This window comes from Fistularia commersonii, chromosome 21 (genome assembly GCF_037954325.1).
Source record: "Fistularia commersonii isolate RoL2024-O1a breed Wild chromosome 21, RoL_Fcom_v1.0, whole genome shotgun sequence".
Classification (NCBI taxonomy): domain Eukaryota; kingdom Metazoa; phylum Chordata; class Actinopteri; order Syngnathiformes; family Fistulariidae; genus Fistularia; species Fistularia commersonii.
The window spans coordinates 9010839-9036877 of record NC_141304.1 but is presented as its reverse complement, the minus strand read 5'-3'; the positions used below and the strand labels follow the sequence as shown (position 1 = coordinate 9036877).

Genomic DNA, 26039 nt, shown 5'->3' with positions numbered 1-26039 from the left:
GTCACTTTATCTTCTTTCCTTCCAGATGACACACCAAGTACTCTCCTACCTGTCTCCCTGATAACACTAGCTGTAGTTGTCCAATCGCCTGGAAGCTCTCCCTGACCACCCAGAGCCTCTCTCAACTCCTCCTTGAAAATTCTACAACACTCCTCCCTTTTTTAGTTTCCACCACTTTGTCCTCTTGATCTTCCTTGTCACCAGAGTCATCCTACAAACGACCATCCAATGCTGTCAGTTTCATGATAGTCCAACTTAAAGCCTACTTCTTGCCTTACTACCTTTCCACCTGGTCTCCTGGACACACAGTATATCCACTTTCCTTCTCTGAATCATATCGACCAACTGTCTACCTTTCCCAGTCATAGTCCCGATATTCAAAGTCCCTACTCTCAGCCCCAGACTCTTACCTTTCCTCTTCTCTCTCTGCTTCTGAACATGCCTTCCTCCTCTCCTTCTTTTGCCTACAGTAACCCAGTTTCCATTTGTACACTGTACATCTTTAGAACCAATGGCAGTCGTTGTTAACCCTGGCCTCGACCAATACAGTATAAGATTCTTAGGTTTGATTTGCATCTTTTGTTTTGGCAAAAGTTTTAAACCGGATGCTCTTCCTGAGGCAACCCCTTGCATTTATTTTGGCTTGGGACTGGCTCAGGGAGACACTGGCCCGTGCTGCCCTGTCGCTGCATTATTTATACATACATATATATATATATATGTGTGTGTGTGTGTGTGTGTGTGTGTGTGTGTGTGTGTGTGTGTGTGTATTCCCTACAGCCTTTGAGACTTTGAGAAGTAAATTAAACCATCATGTGCTTCTATAAACCTGTCCATTTTATCTAATCACGAACAGATTTTTTAATTCTACAAAAAGCTCATCTCAGCATGAATTGAATTTCCTGTCACCTTTGATAAACACTCCCTCTATTCCTCAGCAGGGATATTACAATGAGGCCTGACAGACCTTGAGTTCCCCTCCAAACCCAGGCAACTGTGCCCTTGAATCCTGACATGGGCATTGATATTCGCAGGTCTTGTTGAGACAACAACACACTACATCCTGCTTTGGTGCTGCAATGCTGGGACACATTCATTTGAGTGATAAATGCATGACAGAAGATTGTTTAAAATTGAGCAGGCCCTATTTTTCATATCAGGACTAAAGAGTAGTAAATAGGAACAAGGCATGGGCTGATGACAAGCCCAATTTATGCTGATGTGGTGCTATAAAGCATTTATAGAGGCTGTTAGTGATTGCCAGTTTTATTTTGCCATTCTAGAAGCTATAAAAACCAAAATCATTTAAGGTGAATGTCAGAAACAAACAGGAAAATGTTACAAGCCATACTCGCTGGCCAGCTGAGCACTGTTTATCTTCTTTCATACCACTCTGAGAAAATGGTTCCTTCTTTTACCTCCTTACTCTTCTAATCATCTGTCCTGTTATTAGACATCAGTGTTCAAATGTCACATATTTTGATCACTCTCTCGGGGCTGTTTTTGTGCTTTGGTAAACTTTAAACGTTTTCCCAGCAAATAGAATCTATGTGAGAATATGATTGAGGCTTATTGTTCTTTTTTTCCCACATTTCCAAGATACCCTCTAAAGGTTGCCTGTAAAGTTCTTACATGAGATTCAAGTGACCTTGGAGTGAATTTGCTGTCTTAATGAATGATCGGCATTTGTCCATGGGGTGGCTTAGGCAGATTGATCCATGGTGGATTCTCCAGATTTTTTTTTACAAGATCTGTGCATTTCAACAAGGCCTATCCAAGGCTGCTGCACAGGGTGATGGACTTTGAAGTGAGGCTTTAGCTTACACAGAACACTGTCTTCCCACATGTCCATCACTAACCCCCTCATTCTCATGAGCGCAGAGCCATCAGGGAGTTCTGGGAGCCCAATCTTGATAGAAACCATGAGCTGAGCACTTTTAAAATGCATTTTGTGCTCTTTATTGTCTTCTTTTCAAGTTATATCGGCTCCTATTACATAGTGACTAAGGATTATGAAATTACATGTAGACTTTGCAAACTGCAGGCAGATGGATGGATGGATGGATGGATGGATGGATGGATGGATGGATGGATGGATGGATGGATGGATGGATGGATGGATGGATAGATAGATAGATAGATAGATAGATAGATAGATAGATAGATAGATAGATAGATAGATAGATAGATAGATAGATAGATAGATAGATAGATAGATATTTATATACATACTTTCACTTATGAATATTTTGACATCTGGACACCATATCTGTTCTTCGGTTTAGATGAAATGTGAAGATATTGCGTGTGTGTTTAAAACATGACAACCAAATTGTTTGTCTTTTTCTTCAGTGAACAGCACATCCAGTTGCTCTCTCGGGTAGAACTCTCTGTCAGCCCCTGATTTTTGTTTGAACCAGAACAGACCTTAAAGGGGCTGTTATGAATTGCTCATTTGTTCTTGCTCACTGAAAAGGAGGAAATTGTGGGAGTAAAATCCCCTCTAAATCCTCAGGCTTCACAGCTCCCATCCTTTAATCAGCATGTATACAGATACAGGTGGATACTTTCATGCCTCCTCCCATGTGTTCAGTAGAACAGAAGGCGCAATTCTTTGCTAAACCCCTGTCATCTGATTTACACTGGTAGCACACACATAATTTTTTGGCAGTTACATTGAAAACTAAAAAAAAAGAAAAATAAAATAAATAAAAATTCCTCTTTTTTTAATTACTTGATCCCATGAAATCAGTGGTTGACTTTTTGATGTCTGTTGCACTGACTACATTCACACAAACAAATAAGGAACTGCTTTCACCATCTGGGAACAGTTGGTTCTGTGATTCTCTCTTGGGGGGGTCCAAACTCTCCACGTATACCCTTACTTTAAGGTTTCCCTATTTCCATGTTTGAATTCTTTTATAATATTTTCAGAGTTTTAGATAAAAACTGAATATTTTGTCTGACAATGAGGAAACAGAAACAGAAAAAAAAACATTTCCTCTTTCCAAGGAACGTAGAATCCAGCCATGACTTCTATCTTATCATCTGCTTTGTTCGTCATTCAACAAATGTCATATGTCACACGAAAATATCCAAACGTCAAATTATTGCTGAATGTTTCAGGTGCTATATTTAACATGCTGCAAAAATATCAACAGAACGGTTTCTTGGCCTTTCCGAAAGGCCAGTCAGTAAGCAGACATCAGAACATCTATTTTGTTAAGGTACATTGTGCTACTTTTGGATTATACTATTTTGGCTAAATAACAAAAATACAAAATCCTAGTTTTTCTATTCATTTTCATCATTTATATGAAGCATATCTTTTTTTATTTTTTTCGGAAAATAAAAATGAGTAAAATACATAAATAAAAATAATAATTTCAGGCATGCATTTAGATTATCTTTACTGCATCTTTAAATTGCCTTTGTTATATATGCATTGTAAGAATGTATCTATTGTTATGGTTGTGCGTCATTCGGCTGATTTTTCTTTAGTTATCTATTCTTTTTAGATATTTTATGTTTTGATGCTGTTCAATAAGATATTGTTTTTCTCTAGATTGAAAATAAAAGTTTTTATTACTATTTTTATAGGTCAAGCACAACAATGTATTGTTCAAATTTTCTTCAGGGAGAAATGTGTGTGGTGTGTGTATGAGTGTGGCTGTTTGCAGCTCATGCAGATGCACACTTGTATGTGCTTTCACACTGGTGTGTGTTTCTGTGTGTCATTATATCACATAAAAGAGCATTGTGTCCTTGGATCTGTACTGGAGTCTAGCTCTAAGCCCAGCGAGTGCCTGCTTTGTGCGATCAGCCTCTGGTTAAGGTTCCCTAATCGCAATGTTCGTCAGCTCGTCCTCTCTCCGTCTCTGATGCTTTTTGCCCACTCTAATCTCATTTCTCCCGCTAATGCCCATTTCCCGGAGATGCTGTGCTGACAAGGTGAATTGCGATAATGATTAATGTACACAACCAAATGGAATCTCTCAAACATCTCCGACTCAAGGGAGGGAGGCTTGGCTCTGATAAGATTTACTTGTAAGCTTCCCTAGCGATAATGGGTTTAATGCAGGATGTGAGTACTTGTTTACAGCTGGTTGTTACACCGTGGACATGTTGCTGGTTTGGCGGGACTTCATTGTTCCCTTCAACACCCTTCTTACCCCATGATCCCACAGTCAGTTTAATTCTGTTTGATGCCCTGTGTAAAGCATGGGTTACATCACAAAGATCAGTGTCAGTATACTTGTTCTCTCATGATTGTATGTCCACCCAAAGCTCCTTGTTGTTTGATGAGCGGTGAATTATTGAATTCTGATATGTGCTTTTATGTGTGCTGTGATTCTCACATCACCCCAAATGGACAGCCGATATATAAAACATCAAAACTATCCGTTTAATATTTCTCTCAAGTCAGCCCCAACGGCTCTGGCTTTGTGTTTTGCTTTAAAATGGAAAAGAATTCAAGGTTTTTTTTTATTTATTTTATAGTATGTACTGCGTGTGGGTATTCTTACATATGCATGTTCTTGTAGTGCATGCAAAGGTTTGTAGATTTAAAATCCTCCTAATCTAAATGGACAGATTTATAAAATATCACACGCCTCAGTTGAATGTCTCTTTTGTCAGACCACGGATTTGAGGCATAAACTCAAACCTGGAGTTCATAAAACAAGTCTTCGATCAACACTTAAAACACAAGTTAAATTGCATCAGTGGGAAGGGAGTGGAAACCAGACTGGAATTGATCGTAAAGGTTGTGATTACTGGCATGTGTGTAAAGCTGGAAGGCAACTCCGAATCAGATTCTTTTGAGATTTGGAGTAACAGAAACAGTTTTGAATGATTGGGGAATAAGTCCACTGATCAGGGAAGGATGGATTATTCTGGGGATATTGAAGAGGACAAATGGGGGGAGATTTTAACTATGAGCAAAGATTTGAGCGTGCACATAGGTGGTTTAGTTTTACATAATTTTTGGTGTACCAGTTATGGAGGGGAAAGTAAAGTTTGAAAAACACAGAAATGGACCAAGAGAGGAATATGGATTCAGCTTTAAAAACAGTTGCTGCTTCAGATACAATTTGCTATTGGAGGTTAGATATTTTGGAATTGGAGAAGAGCATAAGGGATATACAGAAGGCAGGAGAATACAATTGAGAGGAAAGAGTCCAGGGAACTGGTAATGTTGTTAAACACAGAAAAAGACATTTGGAGTTATATTCATTGGAGGAGACTGAACAGGGTAGTAAATGGATTTGGCTGAGGAAATGCAGTCTTTAGCAAACATTGTATGTTTATTCTACAGTCTCTTGTGTATGGTGAGTCCTGTTATGCTGTAGATGCATTCCATTTGACACCTGTGTTAACTTGCAAGGATCACTCAAGAAAACCCCTCGGGCAGAAAAACTATTCTTTATCTATTCACATCAAACACCACAATCGTTGGAGGATATCCATAGTTAACACAGGAGGTGGCAGTGACCTCAATGTTTACGTCTCACGGAAAATTAGCCAAATGCTTAACAGTGACCCCTAGCAGGAGCATGGTTATTTTGATCAGTATTAGTCAATATGTTCCCATTACCATGGTGTTCTTGAGTAATATGTGACGGAAGAGTATCAGCAAGAATGAAAGGAAAGGTTACCAAGACAGTGATGTGACTAGTGATGTTGTATGATTTGGACACAGCAGCATTGAAGAAAAGACAGGGAGCAGAGCTGGAGGTAATAGAGATGAAGTTGGGGAGTGATGAAGATGGATAGAATTAGGAATGAGTCTATTAGAGGGATAAAATACCAGAGAAGCAAACTGAGAGGGGTTCAGTGATGTATAGAGGAGGGATAGTAAATATATCAGTCGAAGGAGCCTGGGTTTGGGAACTTTTAGGCAAGAGGTCAAGAAGAAGACCAAAGAGCAGATTTAACGATGTGGTGAAAGAGGACATGAAGTTAGTTGGTGTGAGAGACGAGGATGCAGGTGTGTCATTGTGGCGCTGTGTAAAGGAGACTAATCAGTGTTTGAGCAGTGCAGCTGTGTTTAGAGGATTTCTGAGGATGTCAATGTAGTGGGGAAAACAGTCCGTTTCATTCTGTCAGGGAGTGACACTAGAACAATCCACCAACTCAAGAATATGCCTTTTACTGTACTTTAGGAGTTCAATGGATTGGGTGGTTGATAAACAGTACATAAGACAATGGTTGAAGTTCGAAGGAGTTGTGATACATTGTATTCAAATGAGTGGAGTGTTTACAGGCAAGGGGTTCCACCACTTACAGTGAATCATTGTGAGACTCAGCCCCTCCCTGGGCCACAAGCTTGACAAATTGGTCAGTAATTATGTGTTGCAGTTGTGGTGCAGTTAGCTGGGTCTTTGCTTTTTGCAGATAATATGGTCTTGTTAGCTTCATCAAATTATGATCTCCAGCTCTCCCTTGAGGGGCTCACAGATGAATGTGAAGTGGCAGGGTTGAAAAATCAGCACCTTCACATCAGATGGAAAAAGGTGGAATGCCCTGTCTGGGTCAGGGATGAGATTCTTCCCTAAGTAGAGGAGTTATCAGATATCTCGAGGTGTTGTTCATGACTGAGGGAAAAATGGAGCAGGAGATGGACAGGTGACTCGATCACATTACTGCAGACTCTGCTTTGTCCGTTTGGTGAAGACGGAGCCATAATGCGAAGATCTCAATTAACTGGCCGATCTATGTTCCTACCCTCACGTATGTTCATGAGTTGTGGGTAGTTACTGAAAGAGCTATATAATGGATACAAACGGGCTAAACAAGGTAGGATCATAGATAGGATGAGAAGCTTTGTCTTCCAGGAGGGGCTCGGAGTAGAGCCGCTGCTCTTCATATCATATTAAGGATAACCAAATGAGGTGGACTCAGACATGTGTTCACGATGCCTCCTGGACGCCTTCCTGATGAAATGTACCGGGAAAGACCCACTGGGAGAAGACCGAAGGCCCTGAGGAAGAACCCCAGACCTGCTTGAGGGATTATATCTCTTGGTTGGCCTGGGAACACCTTGGGATTCCCCTAGAATAAGTGGCCGGGGAGAAGAAAGTCTGAGTTTGCTTCAGCTTTTGCACCCCAAACCTGACACTGGATAAGCAGCAGAAGAATAATGCATGGATGGATGGACGGAGTTAGCTGAGAGAATTGATGCTGTTCAGTTCTGTGTTGAGCCCAAAATATGTGGTCCCCACTCAGGTGCGGTCATCTTTCAGATGTGGTGCTTGTGGCCACTATGACATCCTGGAGCCGTTTCTCACGTCCACCAAATATGATTGCAACCCACCCTCCTGTTGTTTTCCCAAAGCTGTTTACCAAATCTCTGCAACAGATGATGCAATTGCTAATGTGACCCTGTAAGGGTCTGGGCGGCTGGAAAATGGTTGAAAAATTATCAAATTCAATCCAGTTGTAGGGCTGCATTTTGTCTAAATAAGGCCCAAAAGATGCCCTAATCATACAGGTTCACACATCAGGTGTGACCCAACCACAGTCTGCCCCTGTCACAGGTAATGATGAGCTCCACTGGAGCAGCAATTTGTGAGACACTTTTTATATGAAGTTACCACTGTGATCAGGCCAAGCCACTTTCTAATCTCTGCTATGGAAATGTATGAATTATCTATTAATTACATGCTGTAGATCATACGCCCCATTAATTTTCCTGCTGTCCATCCTGATTATTTTATTTTGTGAGGCATATTCCAATTTACATTTCAATTGTTTGCTATCTTCTCATCACAATTTAAGAGAAAATTAATTTCAACTGACAATTTAATGGGTATTTTTATTTATCAACACAGTGCTCATGCTAAATTTAATAACGGTTGTAATAACTAAGTCATTATTTTCAACATGTGTTTGCAGCATTTGATTTGATCTTAAGGTTTTTAGATATCCAGACTTCAAGCATATGGAACAAGAGCTTTTGAGTCTCACTAGAATTCCCAAATTCAAAATATAAATACAAGCTGAAAGCAATCAAGCTTCAACCATTATACATTTCTACCGCTGTAGTGCTACAGTCTTTGCTGTCATTTAATTTTATCCACTGCGTGTGAGGTCTTAAATTACACATGAAGAGAAACAAAACAAACACCAGCAAAAACAATTTGCAGCTAGTTATGGTGTGCCACAAACTTTGACAACAACAGTCCACAAAACAGGACCGATAATGCTACTCTGAAGGAATGCATTTGATTCATGGTTACTTATATGGTTATAATTTCTTATAGTTTGTTGTTTTTTTTTAATTTATTTTTATCTACTATGTTTCTATTCATTGTTAGAGAAGCAAGAAACAACAGCTTTTTATTTTATAGTGCCCCACTGTACATTATGTATTTTGATAATATTAGGAATTATTTATTTGTCTATTTATTTATTTAGTGTTCTCCTGCTGGTAGACTAATTTTCACAGCAAACATCAAACTATACTGCATACCATGCTTTTTTTTTCTCAATATTTCTATCAATACTTGCCATCCACCTAAGAGATGGAGTCAGAGAGAGCTTCAACAGTCACTGCTCATGTTTGGATCCGTTACACTTTTCTTCTTTTATTAGTCCGAAGCTATCTGTGTTCTTCTCTCCCTTCCTGTAATACTCTGTCTGGCCTAAAGACTTGATAAGTATGCCTGACAGATATACTTTTCAGCCAGCTCCCATCAGAAAATTGAATCTAAATAAGATTTCCTTTTCACCACAAGAGTCCCATTTGTGTTGTGTATGATACACATGGGCAGGTTGCACAGCAAAGGTGTTGTAGTAGATGTAGTCCTTTTAATTAAATAACAGCGCTGTGGCACTCTATCTTTGTGAGTTTCTCTTTTATCCAGACTACCCCGCTGCCAGACTGCTTCATCAGTTTATTTCCTTTCCAGAGAAAAGGATAAATTGCTGATAGGAGGGGTGTCCTCCTTCTCAACTCAATCAAATTTGTTGTGAAGGAGTGCAGATGGGATTAAATTCGGTTTCAATGGCCAAGCTCTTATTACCTAACCATGCATTCGGCCACCTGACATGGCTGACAGGTGAAATGATCTGAGGTTTATTTGCTCTTTGTTAATTGATTTTACATTGACCCTGGTTAATAAGTGCGGTCTCTTTCTGAAAACAGGCTGAGGCCGTGGTTTAACAAGCTCTTATTGGATTGTTTAATGTCTTATCAAGTAAAACAAAAGGAATGGCTGCTTGCTGACTGGATGCCACCTGGCTGAAGTATGCTGCGACTCTTTTTCCTAAGCAGTGCCTAGAGATTCCTTCAATTCATTGTACACAAGTGTTTATTCACTTTTATCCTAATTGCAATTTGTCTGAGGGTGAGGAACTTGTTTTGCTTTTGAATGCATTTTATATTACATTCAAACATTTCATTTCATGGAAAAGAGGCTTATACATTTGTCATTGTTGGTCACGCACTGTAAACACTGGTTTTCCCAACTGGTCATTACTATGCCCAAGAATGATAGCTTTCTTAAGATCAGTCTTTGTGATGATTTTAAACATGTTTTCATCAACAAAACTCCAATTTAGTTTCAATTATTCAGGGGCTTGCATTTGAATGACCACAAACAACGATTATCTAGCAGAATGTTTCCTAATTAGCGTGATAACATCCCCTAAATCATTTTGTATTTATGGCCAAATTGTGGAAAATGTGGAAAAAGTAATTCACACTTTCTTAACAGTACTGGCTCAAACTGTTTAATCTTTATGGCAAAGGATAGCAAAAATTAATAGCAACATGAGCCAATGTTTATTGAGTTTATGTTATTTGTTTTGTTCGTTTTGGTTCTTTTTTCCAGAATTGTGTGCAATTCAACTTCATACACACACACACACAGTATGTGACGGCCAACAATCCAGGAAAACCTAAATGAAAATGCTTTCAAAGTAAGAGTAAATGCAAATGCTGTGGTGGTTCCTTATTTTTTAACACAGCCTTACGGTCCACGTTCCTGTGAACAAAAAGAAAAATCTTGACCTGTCTATTGGGAATCTATCACAGGCTGATCAAATACCCCTGAAAAACCAACTCAAATCCCCAATGACTAAATCCTATGAAAATATGGAGTTTGTTGATAGAAATCCATCATGCACAAGTAAAAGGGAGCTCTATCACTCTATTGAACCATCCTGGTTCTGATCATTACTGAATCTGGAAGGACTCCTCCTTCCTTTGCTGTTTTCGTTGTGTGGAATGTATTGATCAGCTGCCAAGAGACAGTGATTTATCTCAACAGATCTATGTTGTGCACATGAATGAGATTAGTTATGTCCGATTTTACACATGGTCATGAACAGGTAAAAGATTTGTGGATGGTTTCACTGAGGGGAAAATGTTAGTCTAAGTCATACTATGGGCTTTACTTACTAACACTGGCCCTATAAAGTGCTTCTCAATTATTTTCTGACACGCCGCCCCTAGCAAGATGAAAACATTCGCACCCTCCCACTCTCTGCTGCTCGGAAAGCAGCATTTTGCTTATAAAATTGTGATATGTACACCTCTGCATAAAATTGTATCCTTATTAACATTAAAAAAATGAAATTAGAAAGAATTACAGATTCAACTTGCAACAAAAAATATCTTTATTAACATTGTTTTTAAGACTGTTACCAAAAATATTAAAAGTACATCAATTTGCCTGAAATAAAAGAAATAAAGAAAATTAAAAAAAATCGATCCTTATTTATAAACTGTAAACATTTTTTGAAGCATTTGATACCGAAAAGTAAAATTCAATAAAATCAATAAATGATGAATTCAAATTGATTAGCAACATTAACTCAGGGGCACAACTTAAACCTACAAAACAAAAATGAATTAAACAATTTGTGAATTTTTCTTTCAACATGAGGAAGTCAGGATAAATGACTACAATGAGCACATTTTGCAGTGCACAGCTTTTCAAAGCGGGGTTTTAAACATGACACTGCAACTCCCAGCTCACAGTAAATACACTGGGTTTTTCTGTTCTCCCACCGTAGTCACAGTGATGCGCTACATGCACTTCATCATATTTCCTGGTCTTAGCTTTCGGGTGATTTTCATTTGTTTCATTATCTCCATCTCTCACCACCTTTCTTATCAGCCCTGTTAAATATTTTCCATGGTGTCTCTTGAGGGTTTGTTCATTGCACTTCATATATCCTGCTCTGTGCCGTGTGTGCGTATGCTTGGTGCAAAACAACCTACACCATGGAGTGTACTCTGTGCACACTCAATGAGACTGCCACTGTCACCTACAGTGGATGTGCAATTACGCTTTATTCTAATAAAGCAAAAATGCGCATGTTCCCCGTGTCACACCCCCCCTTCCCATGGTATCGCACTGGGCGATTTGAGAAGCAATGCCCTAGTATGAAGTGAGGATTGCTTCGTCTGGATGTGGATGTCTATTTTACTTATCTAAATAAGTTAAAATGATCTTTGGTCTCCAATGGAGATGAGTTACAGTAACCAGTTTAAAGGCAGAATATATTCTCATACCCTTGTCACTTATCAAAATGTGACGATTGAAAACATTTGAAGCTCTAGACATCTTTGGTGCAATCTTCATTATATTTCTTTCTGAACTGCCAGGAATGTAATGTTTAGAATGTGTTCTAGCTGTCACAGCAAAGCACTGGTATACTGTATATGACGTGTCACTTGCATTTTGTGATAAGGATGGTGTTCAACACACAGAAATCAAGATAGCATTAGTTCCCAGAATATGTTTCATGAAATTAACTTTAAATCAAGGCACCCTGTGTTGTCATATAGATCATGGTGTGGAAGTTCTCATTATCATTGGCCTTTGGTGAAGAACAAGCTTCTTTTTTTTTTAAATTCTGTGTTACCAGATTTCTCATGCCATCATTTCACTGTCTCAAATGATGATAGGAAATCAATGAAATATGGATGGAAATCTTGTAAGCTTTGTCATTAATACTTACTGAAAAATAAATCTTTGATAAGTAAAAAAATTATCTGCCAGGAGGTTGCTTTCTCCTCTTTTCTAGTATTGTGCAAGAAGGGTGTCAGGGGGGCGGGGGCGCAGTTAAATTTGTTTGCTGATTACCAGTGAGCCAGAATGTCCCTGCTGAACAAGAGAACTACCTACCTTACTTTGTGAAAGAAGGATATTGGTCAGGCAGCTTTTACATCTATGTTATAATTTTTTAAACTATTTCATTGTTTATGTATCAATGTATGCAGTTTTTGTTTTTTTTTTTTTAAGGGGGGGCTACATACATGATGGGGCATCACACACCTCAGCCTCTCAGGTGTAGTGAACACCAGGGTAGGGTAATGGAAATATTTGCATGAACAGCTGTTTTTCAGATGGAGTCTTGAAACAGCTCTTTAGACTCACCTGAGTGCACCGTGAGTGTCCCTATTATGTCTACATGTGCTTAGTAGAATTGGAGATGGCATATGACTGCCTCTCATGGGGTGTGGCGGCTGCTATGGGAATTTGGCACCGTAAGAGCTGTGGTCTTACACACAATGACACTCAGATTCACAAGATTTCTGTTTTCTTGACCTGTTCTGGGTAATGTAAGGCACTTGTTCAAGGGTGACATTGCCATGGATCAGGTCCTGGGATACTTCATTGAGCCATTGAGAGGGGGTCACCTCTATCCAACTTCCTTTGGGTTAAACTTGAGGACTATGGGGAACCAGTGGACTCATGCTGTGCTACTTGGCTGACTGGTCCAATAATAGAACTGTATGTTTCTAACCTACTGTCACCTTAGGTGCCTAAAATTCTCCTTAGGGGTCTGGTGTCAAATACATCTACCCTGGATGCTAGGATGAAGAGCCAGACTCTCAGAGCCATATGGCAGCATTATACACAAAGTACTCAGTGATTTTCTTGTTGATGCCATCGTCAAACAGTGGAGGGGGATCCGGGCTATTGCTAATACGCATAAGCTGGGTGTTATCCCTGTTAATGGAACAAACTTCATAGCCTCCTCCCTAAAGGCATCAAGAGTATTTTAGAGCTGCAGCTCTAAAATATAAAACAAAAATGTGCCACTGAGAATGGTTGCCTGTATATGTGGCCCTGTGGTTGACTAGTGACCAGTCCAGGATGTCCCCCGCCTCTCACTGGATGACAGCTGGGATAAGCCACAGCATCTCCCTTAACACTTAGAATAAGTATTAGATGGCTGTTATTTTCATTGATTACTTACAATGAATGGAGTCAGCCAATAATGCATAGTCTGGACAGTATCTGCTGTTAACCAGTTAAACTGTTATCTTAAATCAGTTTTTTGTCATTTTTTTTAAGATAATTATAATTTTTTTCATTCAACAACAGATGGTTTCTGTCATTGCTCCTGTCCCTCCATTGTACTATTGCTCATCAATTTTAAGGTTATTTTTGTTGTAAGGTGTAATTTTCGCCCGCAGCATATACCCAAACCCATGCCCTTCGTTATGAAGAGTTTTGATGTATTCTGAACATTTAAAACATTGAGCACTTTTTGGATTTTCCAATGTGATTTGAGCCCATCTTTACAAACTGTAATGCCCTTAAATGATCAAGTGTAGGAAGGAAAAGGACCACTACCAAAACAAAATGTTACAATGCGTGCTACTTTATTTGTATCTGGTGTCACTTGTGGTTGAGATTGTTATGCTTATAAATCATTTATTGCTATTTTAAAATTTAAAACTTTAAGGCACTCCAAAAGTGTGCACAACAGCCACAAACTTTGTTAACTGCCTCTGTGGTTGTAAAGGAACATCAAGTTTCCTTCACTGCTCAGGGAATCAGCACTGGTTGCAACCCTATTGACTACCTGGCATTTAGGTTGTATAACCTCCTGAGCATGACCAAATTAAGTTGGCATGTGAGGAACAGTGCAAACAAAAGCACAGCCTGTGACATTCATGTGACATTATGATTGTTTTTGTTCTTACAGTTTTGAAGAAAAGGCTATTAAGCCAAACAGAATGGATGAAATACTCTTTTTAAGAAAATTGTATTTGAGTCCAGTGGACACACACACACACACACACACACACACGTATATATATAAAACATGTCATTATTGTTGTTGCTTTTGTTACTATAATGCAAAAGGTAACTGTGGGGGCATTTCATTTTTGATGGATCTGTTTTGTTTCACATTATTATGTTATAGAGGAACTGAAGATAAATGGCTGCATTCGAAGTCATTCTGTTAAAGTTGAAAGTATTGCATCTCCATTTTACACTTCGTAGTGTGAGACAGACGTTCCAATCTGATCAAACCCCAAGTGTAATAATCAATAACCGTTTTTCTTGCCCATGGTTTAAAGCAGTGGTTCCTGATGATTGAGCTGAGCTCCAGGCTTAGTAGGGGTTCTGTCGATGAGTCAAAGTCCTTATATCTTCTACAATATCCACAACCTGACTTTTCACATGCACTATACAATGAATGTGTAAAATCACAGTGATTTACTCTGTGAAAAGTTTTGCCGGGTCACTTTAGTTATCTATCATGACAAAGGTGTTTGATTGAACAATCTCCTCCATTTTAATCGGAGGTGAAAAAGATGACACCACATGGTGCAGAGGCCAAAAATCTACCCCCAGTGGACCACCGTTGATGGGAGTGGAAAATAAATAGTACATTGCAAATGTCATGTTTGGCATGGAGAGCTGTTGCCAGGTCTTATTTGATGTCACTGAAAATGTCAGAGGAAGCATGCAGACTGACTCATTCAGGTCAAAGGCCTCACATAACAGAGAGTAAAAGCACTGGATTTAGCCTGAATTTAGGTACTGGTTGATAGTGAGTTGTGACTTACACTGATTTGTGTGTACATGATCTCTAATGGTCACTGTGGTGATATTTTTGTTAATTAATAGTGATATCAGGGAGGGTCTCCAATGGTTAGACATTGGAGCAAAATGATAGCGTGTATCAGCAAGAGATTTTATCAATGTTAATATTTTCAGATGCAATGAATTTTTAAACTGCTGAAATCTAACTAGTCTCCTCAAATGATTGACACATTAAAAATCCAAATTTTCTTGTCACGTCAAATGTTTCTTTCTCTCTCTCTCTTTCCTGCTCTCGCTCTCTTTCTACTATACATGAACTCACTCAGAGATGAAGGTGTAGAGGTTCTCTTTGGGAGTGATGAGGTTGGATAAGCTCAGGAATGAGTCTATCAGAGGGACAGCCCATGTTAGATGTTTGGGAGAGAGGGTCAGAGAGGCCAGACTGAGATGGTTCAGTCATGCACTGAGGAGGGATAGTGAATATATTGGTTGACGGATGCTGGAATTGGAGCTGCCAGGCAGAAGGTCTAGCAGAAGACCGAAGAGAAGATTTATGGATCAAGTGAGAGAGAATATGAAGTTAGTTGGTGTGAAAGAGGAGAATACATAGAATAGGGTTAAATGGACCAGGTTGATTTGTCGTAGCAACCCCTGAAGGGAAAAGCCGAAAGGAAAAGGAAAGGAAGACTTTACATGAACTAGTTTAACTTTCAATATGAGAACATTTCATTATCAAACAAGTCAAAATGATTAGAAGTGAATGCTCCTGAGAACATAAGATAGTGATCCGTTCCAACTAGCTGTCTGCTTTTAACCAGGCAAAAAGTAGAACTGCTGGCTTTTTATTTTGAAGGACAATTTTCTCCCTTTGCACTTTGAGTAAAATGTTGATCCAAAAAAAAAAAAAAGTTGTTTTCCCCTAATTAGACTGTTAGACCTCATAATACATGCGAACCACCGACTGCACTTAAAATGTGTAAGTCCCCTCGAAACAATGGCTGACGGGACCGCAGTTGGAATGATAGCCCAATGATAAAAGAAAACAAAGCGAAGCACAAAAAAGAAAGAAATCAGTTGTGTGTTTGTTGTTGAAAATGCTACTGGCATTTATAAATTGGTTGTGATCAGATCTGAATAAAGTAAACACTAATTGGGTCATCTCTACATGCAGTCAGTTAATTGCTTAATTGTGGAATTGTTAGAGCAGTTGGAATACTAATGCAGAAGAGACAGCTGGTGCAGTCGGGAGGATGAGTCTTCTGGGACGGAATCCAAATTCACCCATGGCTCGTTCTCACTACCGATCCATGTGGTGGCTGAGCAGTTCAGGTAGAAGAATGGAGTGGCGAAATGGAGGAGGGTGCGCTCTGCGATGTGATTATCTCCGGGCCTTCGCCTCCCTCTTCCTCCCGCGCCTCTGTCAGAAACACTGAGCCCACCGAGTGGGAGCCGTGTAATCGTTTAGGCGCCATTTAACCCCATTACAGTGAGTCACGCATACATTTCAAAAAGAGGGGGGCCTCTCACGGAGTCATTAGGTGTGATTAAACTGGTCATGGTAATGTGCCAAATGATTGTGCCCCACCGCCCCTGACCCTCAGCCTCCTCAGATGGACACACTTCAGCCTGCACTTAGGGGGAGGGGAGGGGTTTTGTTAGTTCCATCGCTGCCAAGTAATTTGTTGTGCTCTGTGGATTGTGAATTTAATTAAAATAAATTGTGGTGCAAGGTTTCCAGCTCTAGAATGAAAAAAAGTAAAAATATAATTTTCCATCTATTTTTTTGGAATGCTAATTTACTTTAACTATCGGTTTTCTAGTTGCGGGGCTTAAAATGTATCTTCTGCGCCTATGCATATTTCTTCAAAAATGTTGCATATTCCTTATCTGAAACATTTTATTCATAATGCCAACTCTGAATATCAAATATTTTTTACATGGAAGACTTGTCGTTTTTCATTTTTACACTTTTTTGTATGTAATGTGTCTCAGGTGTAACATTAAATAAAAATAAATCTTTCCCTTCCAGCTGCTCCCATTAGGGGTTGCCACAGTGAATCATCCACCTCTATCTGACCCTGCTATATTCTCTGCATCCTCCTCTCTCCCACTAACTTCATGTCTACTTTCACTATAAATCTCCTCTTCAACTTTCCCCCTCCCATTCACACATGTAGTGTATCTGGTTGCAGCTGAACTTCATTCCTGTCCTGTCGTGATTGCTGGTTATACTCCTGAGGTCCTATGTGAGGCAGAGCAAGTTTCCAGGAAGTTCTGGGTTGAGACTGGAGTGCTTCCACCTCACACCTGCAACCTATCTGCTCTTATCTGTCCAGCTACTATTAGAGGACCTGCAGGAGATCGAGTCTGTATGCCTGCTTCTGTGTTTTCCCCGCTTGGACTCCATGTGTTGTCCTTATCCCTCTCCTTGGAACATTTCTTATCATTTGAACTTGCCTTTGACTTACCTGGATCACTTTCACCCCACCCCTCTGCTGGAACCCTCCTGAATCTCTTATGCTTCTGGATTCATCTTTTATTCTGGTCTGGCTGACTCAACCATGATAGCACAATCTAGCCATAAAATGGACCCAGCAGGCGCAGTCAAAACAGCCTTGTCCAGCCCTCTGATTCCTCAAAGATTTCTGACGTTATAATGCTGAAGTGGTAGAGCGCTTGCTTGGGCATTAGCCTAGTTTCAATCTCGGTCCATTGACTCAAACTTGTTCCCCACCTTCTTGGCTGAGTTCTGTAGAACCTTTGCTCGCCTGCTGAAGGGAGCAGATTCGGTCAAGATTGGTAAATCTCAAACAAGGAAATCAGTCACTGATTTCATCAGACTTCTGTGTCCTTGCTGGTGAGACTGGATGGCCCTCTGACATGCATAAAGGTGTGCTGCTCAATGCTCTTGGTGATCAGCTAAAGGACCAGATAGCTACCAAAGAAGAGGCAGATTCCTTCAAGTTTGGTCATTAAGATCGATAACTGGAGCTCTCTCCAAAGGGAGAGGAGCTCCGGTGGGTCCCAATCAATGAGGAAAGTGACCCAGCAAGGACATCCACTTCCAGATCCAGTTGAGTCTACATTTCCAGCCTTGCCCTCCCAACCTAAACCCATGCTAGTTAGTCGGGCTAGACATTCCCTAATGCCAACGCCGGGTCAGGAATGGCTTATGTATTTGTTGCGGTTCCCCTGATTACTATGTTTCCTGTTGCCTTCTGTTGAAAGACAGTGCCCACCAGTAGAGGCAGGAGTACTGGTGGGAGCGACTCTCCTACACAACCCTCCTCCTTTAACTTTACCTGTAACTATTTGATGTGGTGGTGCAGCTCATGGCCTCCAGGTGCTTGTGGATTCAGGGACTGGACAGAATCTTATTGATCCAAGCAAGTCTCAAGCCGTCTCAACCCACACCTTGTGCTGTTGTCTGCTTTCTGTTTTTGTCTTGCTGTCAGGGTTCTGATGGCCATTATTCACAAAACCTATCCAGTCATTCTAATCACTTCAGGTAACAATAGTTAGACTATTGAGGTCCTCCTGTTCTCGGTTGCTAACGTCTCACTTGTGTTAGGGTTTCCATGGTTGGTCCTACACAGCCCCGTGTCCATTGGGCTAATGGTCGACTTGAAAACTGGAGTCTGTCTAAACTTCGCCTTTTAATCTTCTAACAAGACCTCAAGGCACCAGAACCAACCATTGACTTCTGTTCCACCACAATATCATGACTTGCGCACAGTCTTCAGTCATGATAAAGCTCTGTCCTTGCCACTGCACAGCCCCTATGACTTTGCTTTAGACATCTGTCCTGGAGCCCCTCTAGCTGGAAGTAGGCTTTACAAGCTGTCTAGACCCGAGTGTGAGGCCATGGAGACGTACATCTGTGATTCTGTTTCTGCTACACTAATCAGACTCTCCTTCTTTCCTTTGGGAGCTGAATTTTCCTTTGTTCAGAAGAAAAATAAGACCTTACACTCCTGTATCGACTACTGTGGATCAGATCAAATCCTTGTCAAGAACAAATATCTCCTACCACTCATCTCCGCTTTCAAACCCATTCAGGGGTCCACCATTTTTACTAGGTTGTATCTCCAGAATGCCTACCATCTGACAGTCTGTTTTGGAAGTGGATGCCTCTGTTGTTTTTTTGGGGATTCTGGTGTTTGAGGCCATATTAACCCAGAGGTTTGAGAATGAGGGTAGATTGCATCTCTGTGCCGACTTCTCCAGATGGTTGATTCCTGCTGGTGAGAATTATGATGTTGGTGATTGTGAGCTCCTCGCAATCAAACTAGCCTTGGAGGAATGGCGACATTCCTCCCTTACATAAGAGGGAGCCAAACAACTCTTTCTGATGTGGACTGACCATAAAAGCCTCTCCTACCTGCAAATCATTAAGAGACTGAACTCCCGCACAGCCTGCCGGTCCTTGTTTTTTGGTTGTTTAGCCTTCTTCATTTCTTATAGTCCAGGTTCCCGTAACATCAAACCAGATGCCTTATCCAGGCAGTTTGCTCCAGATGGGGAGACCACTGACACAACCCATATCCTGCAACATACCTGTCAAGTTAGGGGTGTGACGTGGCCTGAAGAGTCAGAGTCATCAGGATCTGACCACGGATCCAGACCTTGGGAATGGCCCACCAGACACAGTACCGCTCTCACCGACCTTCTAAATACTTCTCTACAAACATTCAAAACAAATACTGCTTCTGTAGTACTCTTTCAGGAGATGAAACCATACTGCTGCTCAGAAATGCTGACTTCTGTCTTCTCATTGTATGGCTCAACCATAATCCTCTATTGTAACTGCAATTCTGCATTTTGCACATTGTGGTCCACAATGGTCACCTCTACCCTTCTGCTCTCACTCATTTTCCTCATTCATATCTTCAAAGTACTCTTGATCTTTCCACCATTCTTCCTGCACCTGTTAATACATTTCTCTCTATCTTTAATCCACTGAACATGGTGTAGATCCTTCCCATCATTATATGGTAGATCTAGTAGATGGATGATTAATTAAACATTCTTCATTTGACTGTGGAGGTGCTCAGTCATCCAAGTCATGGTGAATTCTTGTTAGTCTTCTTGTCCTGGCAACTGGACTTGAATTTCTTCTCTTGAAGATGTTTCACCCCTCATCTGAGAGGCTTCCTCAGTTCTAATGACCTATGGGGAGTGTTTGACTATAACTGCCAGAGCTTTGGGTGGGTCTCGGTTATGGTGGCTTGTTGTATAAATGGGAGAGTTGATTTGCAGATACCAGGTGTAAGGGGGGGTTGTTATGCTAATGGGGGTGGCGTTTTACGGAACAAAAGAGCAACTAGTGGGGTTACCTAGATTGGAATGTGAATAGGTAAAGCTAAACAAAGGAGTCAAACCTGTTTGATCACATGAACTGAGGCTCATGTGGACAATATCGGGGCTGATTCTCGGGGTGGGTCTTTCCTTGTTGTTTGGAGAGTGCAGATCGGCCTGGTCCATGTGTGCAATTCTGTCTTGGAATTAATAATAATTTATCCTTTATTAATCCCCGTTTTGAAATCCCTTCTCTGCAATCTACCCATCATGGTTGAACCATGAGCAGTAGGCCTGCTATCAACCAGCGCTAAGGGAGCAGTGTCTTGCTCAACAACACAGTGACACACTAGGAGGAGCCAGGAATCAAACCAGGAATGTTTTTTTCCAGAGACAACTGCGCTACCTCCTGCGCCATGCCGCTCCCCAGTACAGCACTGTACACTTGTGAAAGCTTGTGTTTGAGGCCCCCACCTCTGTTCAGAGATGTTTTTTTCTTTAAAACAAATGCCTGCAGCAGCCAGCTATTTGTTGCAAAGGAACTTAATTTTGACATTTCTGATAACCTGCTGTTTGTGCAACTCTTCCAGACCTGTTGACTTAGCGGGACATGTCGACCCTTCGCTTTGGACAACACCTTATCAAGGCCTCATCTGTGTTCCTGCAGACAGAGCTGTCCTTTGCTCTGGTCAACAGGAAACCTGTGGTGCCTGGGCGTATCCTTGCATTACTTCAAGATGGAAGGTATGTACCTGCTGAGCAGGGCACTTTAACAAACATGTCATTTTTTTAACCTTGTGCATAAAGGCAGTCACTGTGTGACTCCAGAGAGAGAGACAAACCAAACGCTTCAGAAGCTCCCACTTGAAATTTATTTCAGTTTATTGTATGTTTATTGTGTTGTGAATCCATGCCAGCCTAATTTATCTTTTTACATATTTATTTTGGGTTATGTTGTACATGCTACTTTTGCTTGGGATCAAACCTACTTGAAATAAGGAGGGTGCAACATTTGAAGATGTACCTCCTTCATGCATGTTTTCTTGGTTTCAGAAGTTTTTTACACTGGAGGAGAACATACTGTGTATGATTGGCTTGTGAAGTTGCATACTGCTCGACTGCTTGTCTGAAAAAAAAAGCTGTATAATGCTTGAAAAAGGCTTCGCATGAAGATAAACTATTATTTACCTCAAAGAAAAGATGTCAAAACTGACAACAAGTAAGGATAAATGCTTTGTTGTGCTTTGATTTATCTCTACAAATCCTGAATGCAACAGGGACACCCCTTACTATTTCCAACTGGACTGGGAAAATGCTTGAATGTCCCGAGTGTTTGGAGTGAATGTAAAAACTTTTGCAGTGTAGAATAAGAACACTCTATTTCGATTACTTAGAATGTTTGTTGTTTTTTTCCCTGTAGAGTGGGATTTAGGTAATTCAATTTGTGGTCAAATCAGCTTCTGGTATTTTTCAGATGCAAAAAACAACAACTGTGCCAGGCATATGGACCAGTGGGCTAGATCTATGGCCTGCCATTAATAATGGGGTACTTTTGGGCAAATGACCAATAAATCCAATGAGAAAGTCCACAGCTACTTTCTTAAAAGGCCAGTGATGCAAGCTTTTACCAGGATGAAGAGTGTTGCATTTGTGTTTCTGATGATCTTGCTATCACACAGATTTTTCAAAAGGGACACATACTTTAAGCTGTATCAATATTCTGACATGGCAAGGCTAAACATTTTATGGGTTATCATTTTTTGTAAACAAGGTGGACAATGACAATTTTGGTTTGGTCGACTATAAACGCCCAAAAAGGGATGTTTTTGCAATAATGAACAGGGTTTCTTTGGTCAGGGCAGTTGACAGAAAAGTAGTACTCTCTGTTCAACCACAAGTGATCAGCCTTCATAATCTTTTGAAGACTAAAGTGTTTTTTCTGTAATACATTTGCACTTACATATCCAAAAGTAGGCACACAGTCCTGTTTCTACAACTGTTTTGTTACATAGATAAACAACACAAACTGTAAAACTGGTCTATCAAGCCTGATCTTTAGGTAAAAACCCAGTCTTCATTTATATCTCCCACTATAATTTCTTACTGATCACACAGGGACAACAGCCATGATCCCATTCCTTCTTTAAACGTGTGTGTGTGTGTGTGTGTGTGTGTTTGTGTGTGTGTGTGTGTGTGTGTGTGTGTGTGTGTGTGTGTGTGTACTTTGTAGAGTGGATGAGGTCTAAAACTAAGAGCTGTTTATCAAAATGTTTTGAAAACTCGTGACATCAGGAATTGATAGGATTTTTCATTTTTAAATTTTAAATTGTATAAACCAAAATGAAAAATTTTGGTTTATACAAGTTCTAATCTGTCAAAAAAAAAAAAAATTAAAAAGTTTCAAACTTAATGTTTACTCCACCATTAATGCTGATGTCTATATTCCCCAAAATATTTCTGAATACATTAATAAGAACACACAGTGAGTCAACATTTAAAGCTTAATACCGCAAGCTGTTAAGCTAATAAAAGTTATCTGTCAGGAATTGCTTTAATAGTGTCAAGAATTCATACCATTAGCCTCGTCGACCTGTCCTTCATCCCTTTTTGTTTACAAGCCGAGTAGATGGCTGGGGGAGCACTGGCTTTTGGCTGAGGACATTCTAGCACAGCCCTTCATTCCCCCACCTTACATAGGAATCAGGAATCTGTTAAAAAGCTAGAAAAGAGAGTTTTGCCTCAGTAAGTTGGAACTGTACCTTTCCTAGGCCAATGATGCCAATGATTCATGGCTACTTCATAGGCTTCGATAGTGGGAAAAGTAGCCTGGTTGTAAGAAAGGATTCTGTAGTACCCAGATCATGTGATTTTGGTTGAATACAGAATTTACTCTTTACTCTTTCCTTCCTTTCATAATCAGCGTTTCAGTATCTTTATTTAATGCTGCAGTTCAAAGCCCAAAGCTTTTGATGGGTCGACTTTTTTTTTTTAATTTTTATTTTACCATGTGGAATGCGCAGTCACTTGTGCACTTTGCCATAAGTGTTCCAGTGCAGTTTGGATTCCATGGAGTTTCTTTATTACCAGCTTTAAGTTCGATCTTCCCTCAATGTCTGCTGTTTTTCATATGGAAAACCACAATATATTTAATTCCCTGTGTACAATCTCCATAGCTTTGGGTTACTTTTGTTTCTTCAACCTGCTGTTATCTGATCAGCATAGTCATCTTGGTTTGACATTTAAGTGAAGCTTTCTCTCATGGTTAAATGATGGTCAGTATTGATCTATTGACGATCTACATTATTGAAAATGTTATTATTGAGTTTAATGTGGTCAGCCCTTGACCTGCCCATAATTAGTTTATTTTTCCAAGGTTTATCCCTCCTTTTCCTGTTACTGCAAGTGTCTCTATTTCACTGCATCATCTTTCTGCTGCGGTGACCAATTATGTATGTTCCCCTCTGACCTAAATACTGTTGTGCTGATTTGATTTTGAATGTTTTTCACTGCATCATTCGCCAATTTTTTTGTTCTTCTTTTTTTTTCTTCTCCTGTGTTTTCATTTATGATAATGTTGGGAAAAAAAACCAAACAATTCCCCCAACCTCCTTTCATACAACTCTTTGATTGGCTAATAATAGTGGGTAGAATACTTTCTGCTGTCCCTAGATTTTCAAATTTAATGCTTATAAATCCCTGCAAAAAAATGACAGTCAGATATGTTCTCATATCTTAGGCCCATTTTAATGTACTTAATTAGAATTTTTAAACTGACTACTTGAATCAAATTCTATCTTTACAGTTTTTAATAGTAAGTTATGTCTGTTATGAGGCTTCTAACTCATTAATATGGTTGCAGTAAACACAGCGCCTCGCCATAGTCTACCCATGAACAAAATATGACCAAACAAAGCTTAAATACCTTTCAAATGCAATTCAGTCGACTATAAAACACCACCTGTTGCTCTGCGCCTTTGCCTGCGTCATTGTTACTTAATAAAAATGTGATAAAAAAAGTTGATAGATAAAGCCAATGTCCACAAGGGAGTGATCCACAGCAGGATCTGTCTTTCACAGTCAATATCTGTCTTATTCTTTCTTTCTGACTTGACTTGATCGTTCATTGCTTCGTGCAAGTAAAGCATCACTAGAGCCTCCCATCGTTTCCTGGCAACAGATGTTGTGGTTGCTAAAGTGAGCCCCTTGATCTAAAGGCGATCCATGCAATCTGTTTACAACACACACACACACACACACACACACACACACACACATATACACACATACACACACACACACACACATACACACACACACACACACATACACACACACACACACACACTCAATATGATTGTTGAATGACTGAATGAAGGTAACCCAGGCACTGTGAAGCAGTGTTTTGCTTTGAGTTTTTTTAAAGATATTTATTTTGTTATTTATTGCACACAGTGGCACAATAGTTAGCACTTAAGCCTCATAGCAACAAGGTTCTTGTTTTGATCCCGAAAGGGAACATTTCTGACTGCACGTCACCCCCTTGTCTGCACGTTCTCCCGGTTCTCCCACCGTCTGAAAACATGTGATTGTTTAATTTGAAGCACTTATTCTTCGCTTACAGGATAGACCGATTAGACAATTGTGTGATTTGAATTATGCTTGCGCCGTACTCTTATTGCCTCTCATTTGTACAGGACTTTAACAGAAAATATCTTAAAAACACTGTATATTGTTGTTGTTGTTGTCGTTACTATGAATGAAAAATGTGGTCAACATTATCCTTTTTGGGGTTTGTGGCTGTGCATAAAATGATAATAATAAAATCAAGCAATTTTTAGGGGATTCCAATTATGAGTTTATCTAACTGACTTCTAAATGGTCTTCTTGGTTTTATGCATACATTCTCAAGTGTTCTTTTGCCTTAAAGAATTCCAACACCCTGTTATTAACTTTGGACCTGACCGTTCTTTTTCTTTTCTGGTGTTCATTCATTCTTTGGCCTCATGATACTATTATTTAATCAGATTGCCCTTTAAACACTGTAGTTATCTGAATTGATTGTGCAGGGTTGGCTGACTGTGATTTTTGCCTCTTTAAGTAGCACTTTTGAGTGTGGCTTATCCACAGAGACAAACTAGAGCCGTTACAAAGCTGTGTCCTAAAGAAATAGAAGAAACCTAAGGTAAGATTCCACAGGGCTCAATTTTTGAACTTGACTGTAAAAAAAAAAAAAAAAAAGTTAGCAAAATGTTATGAGCAAAATGCATGCTGGCAGTAGTAACATTAGATTATAGCTCGAAAAATGTTGCAGAGGAATAAATACTTATTGATTTCTACTGAAACTGTCAAACCTTAAATTAATATAACTGGAATAAAAAAAACAAAACAAAACACAAATACAATTTTTCAGCTATTAATCCAACTGTTTAACTGGGGCCTACTGACCATGCACTCTTGAGTTTTTCCCTGATGCCTGTGCAGCCAACCTGCAGAGGGATAGTAATTTAATCTGCTCGTATCAGGCATCCCATTCTTTTGGCAACTAAAGCCTTTGACCACAGATTACAGCTGGACTATGAATGGTGTAGTAAATAGAGAGCTTCATTTTCTGGCTTTGTTTCATTGGTATCTTAACAGACTAATGTAGCACGCATATACACAATAAACTGCAAACTCTTAAGTATTAAGAGTTTGCAGTTTCAAAGCACTTAAATTATACATTTTTATTAAGGTGCCTTACTCACCACTCAAGGACATACACTAGATCACATTCATTCATTCAACCCACCTCCCTCTCCTTACTGACAGCCAACACAAAGACGGAGAGACGGATACACACACACACACACACTGACCATTGTGAGAAACTGGGTAGCTTTCTGATTGGAGGGAAGCCTGTTCTACCAATTCAGCCATTGCTATCCAAATACTTGTTCATTA

General features: G+C 39.9%; 1 protein-coding gene across 3 annotated transcripts in view; it reads left to right on the top strand.

Annotated features, from left to right (window-relative positions):
• The window catches only part of fhit (fragile histidine triad diadenosine triphosphatase), a 304257-nt gene that overhangs the window by 76093 nt on the left and 202125 nt on the right, over positions 1 to 26039 (top strand). For 2 of the 3 annotated variants that reach the window (XM_086168127.1, XM_086168128.1), the window contains exon 4: positions 20690 to 20843. In XM_086168127.1, the coding sequence (XP_086024253.1) occupies positions 20710 to 20843 (134 nt within the window). In that variant the 5' untranslated portion in view covers positions 20690 to 20709. The remainder of the gene's footprint in view (positions 1 to 20689; positions 20844 to 26039) is intronic. The other variant, XM_086168129.1, reaches the window with a different exon arrangement.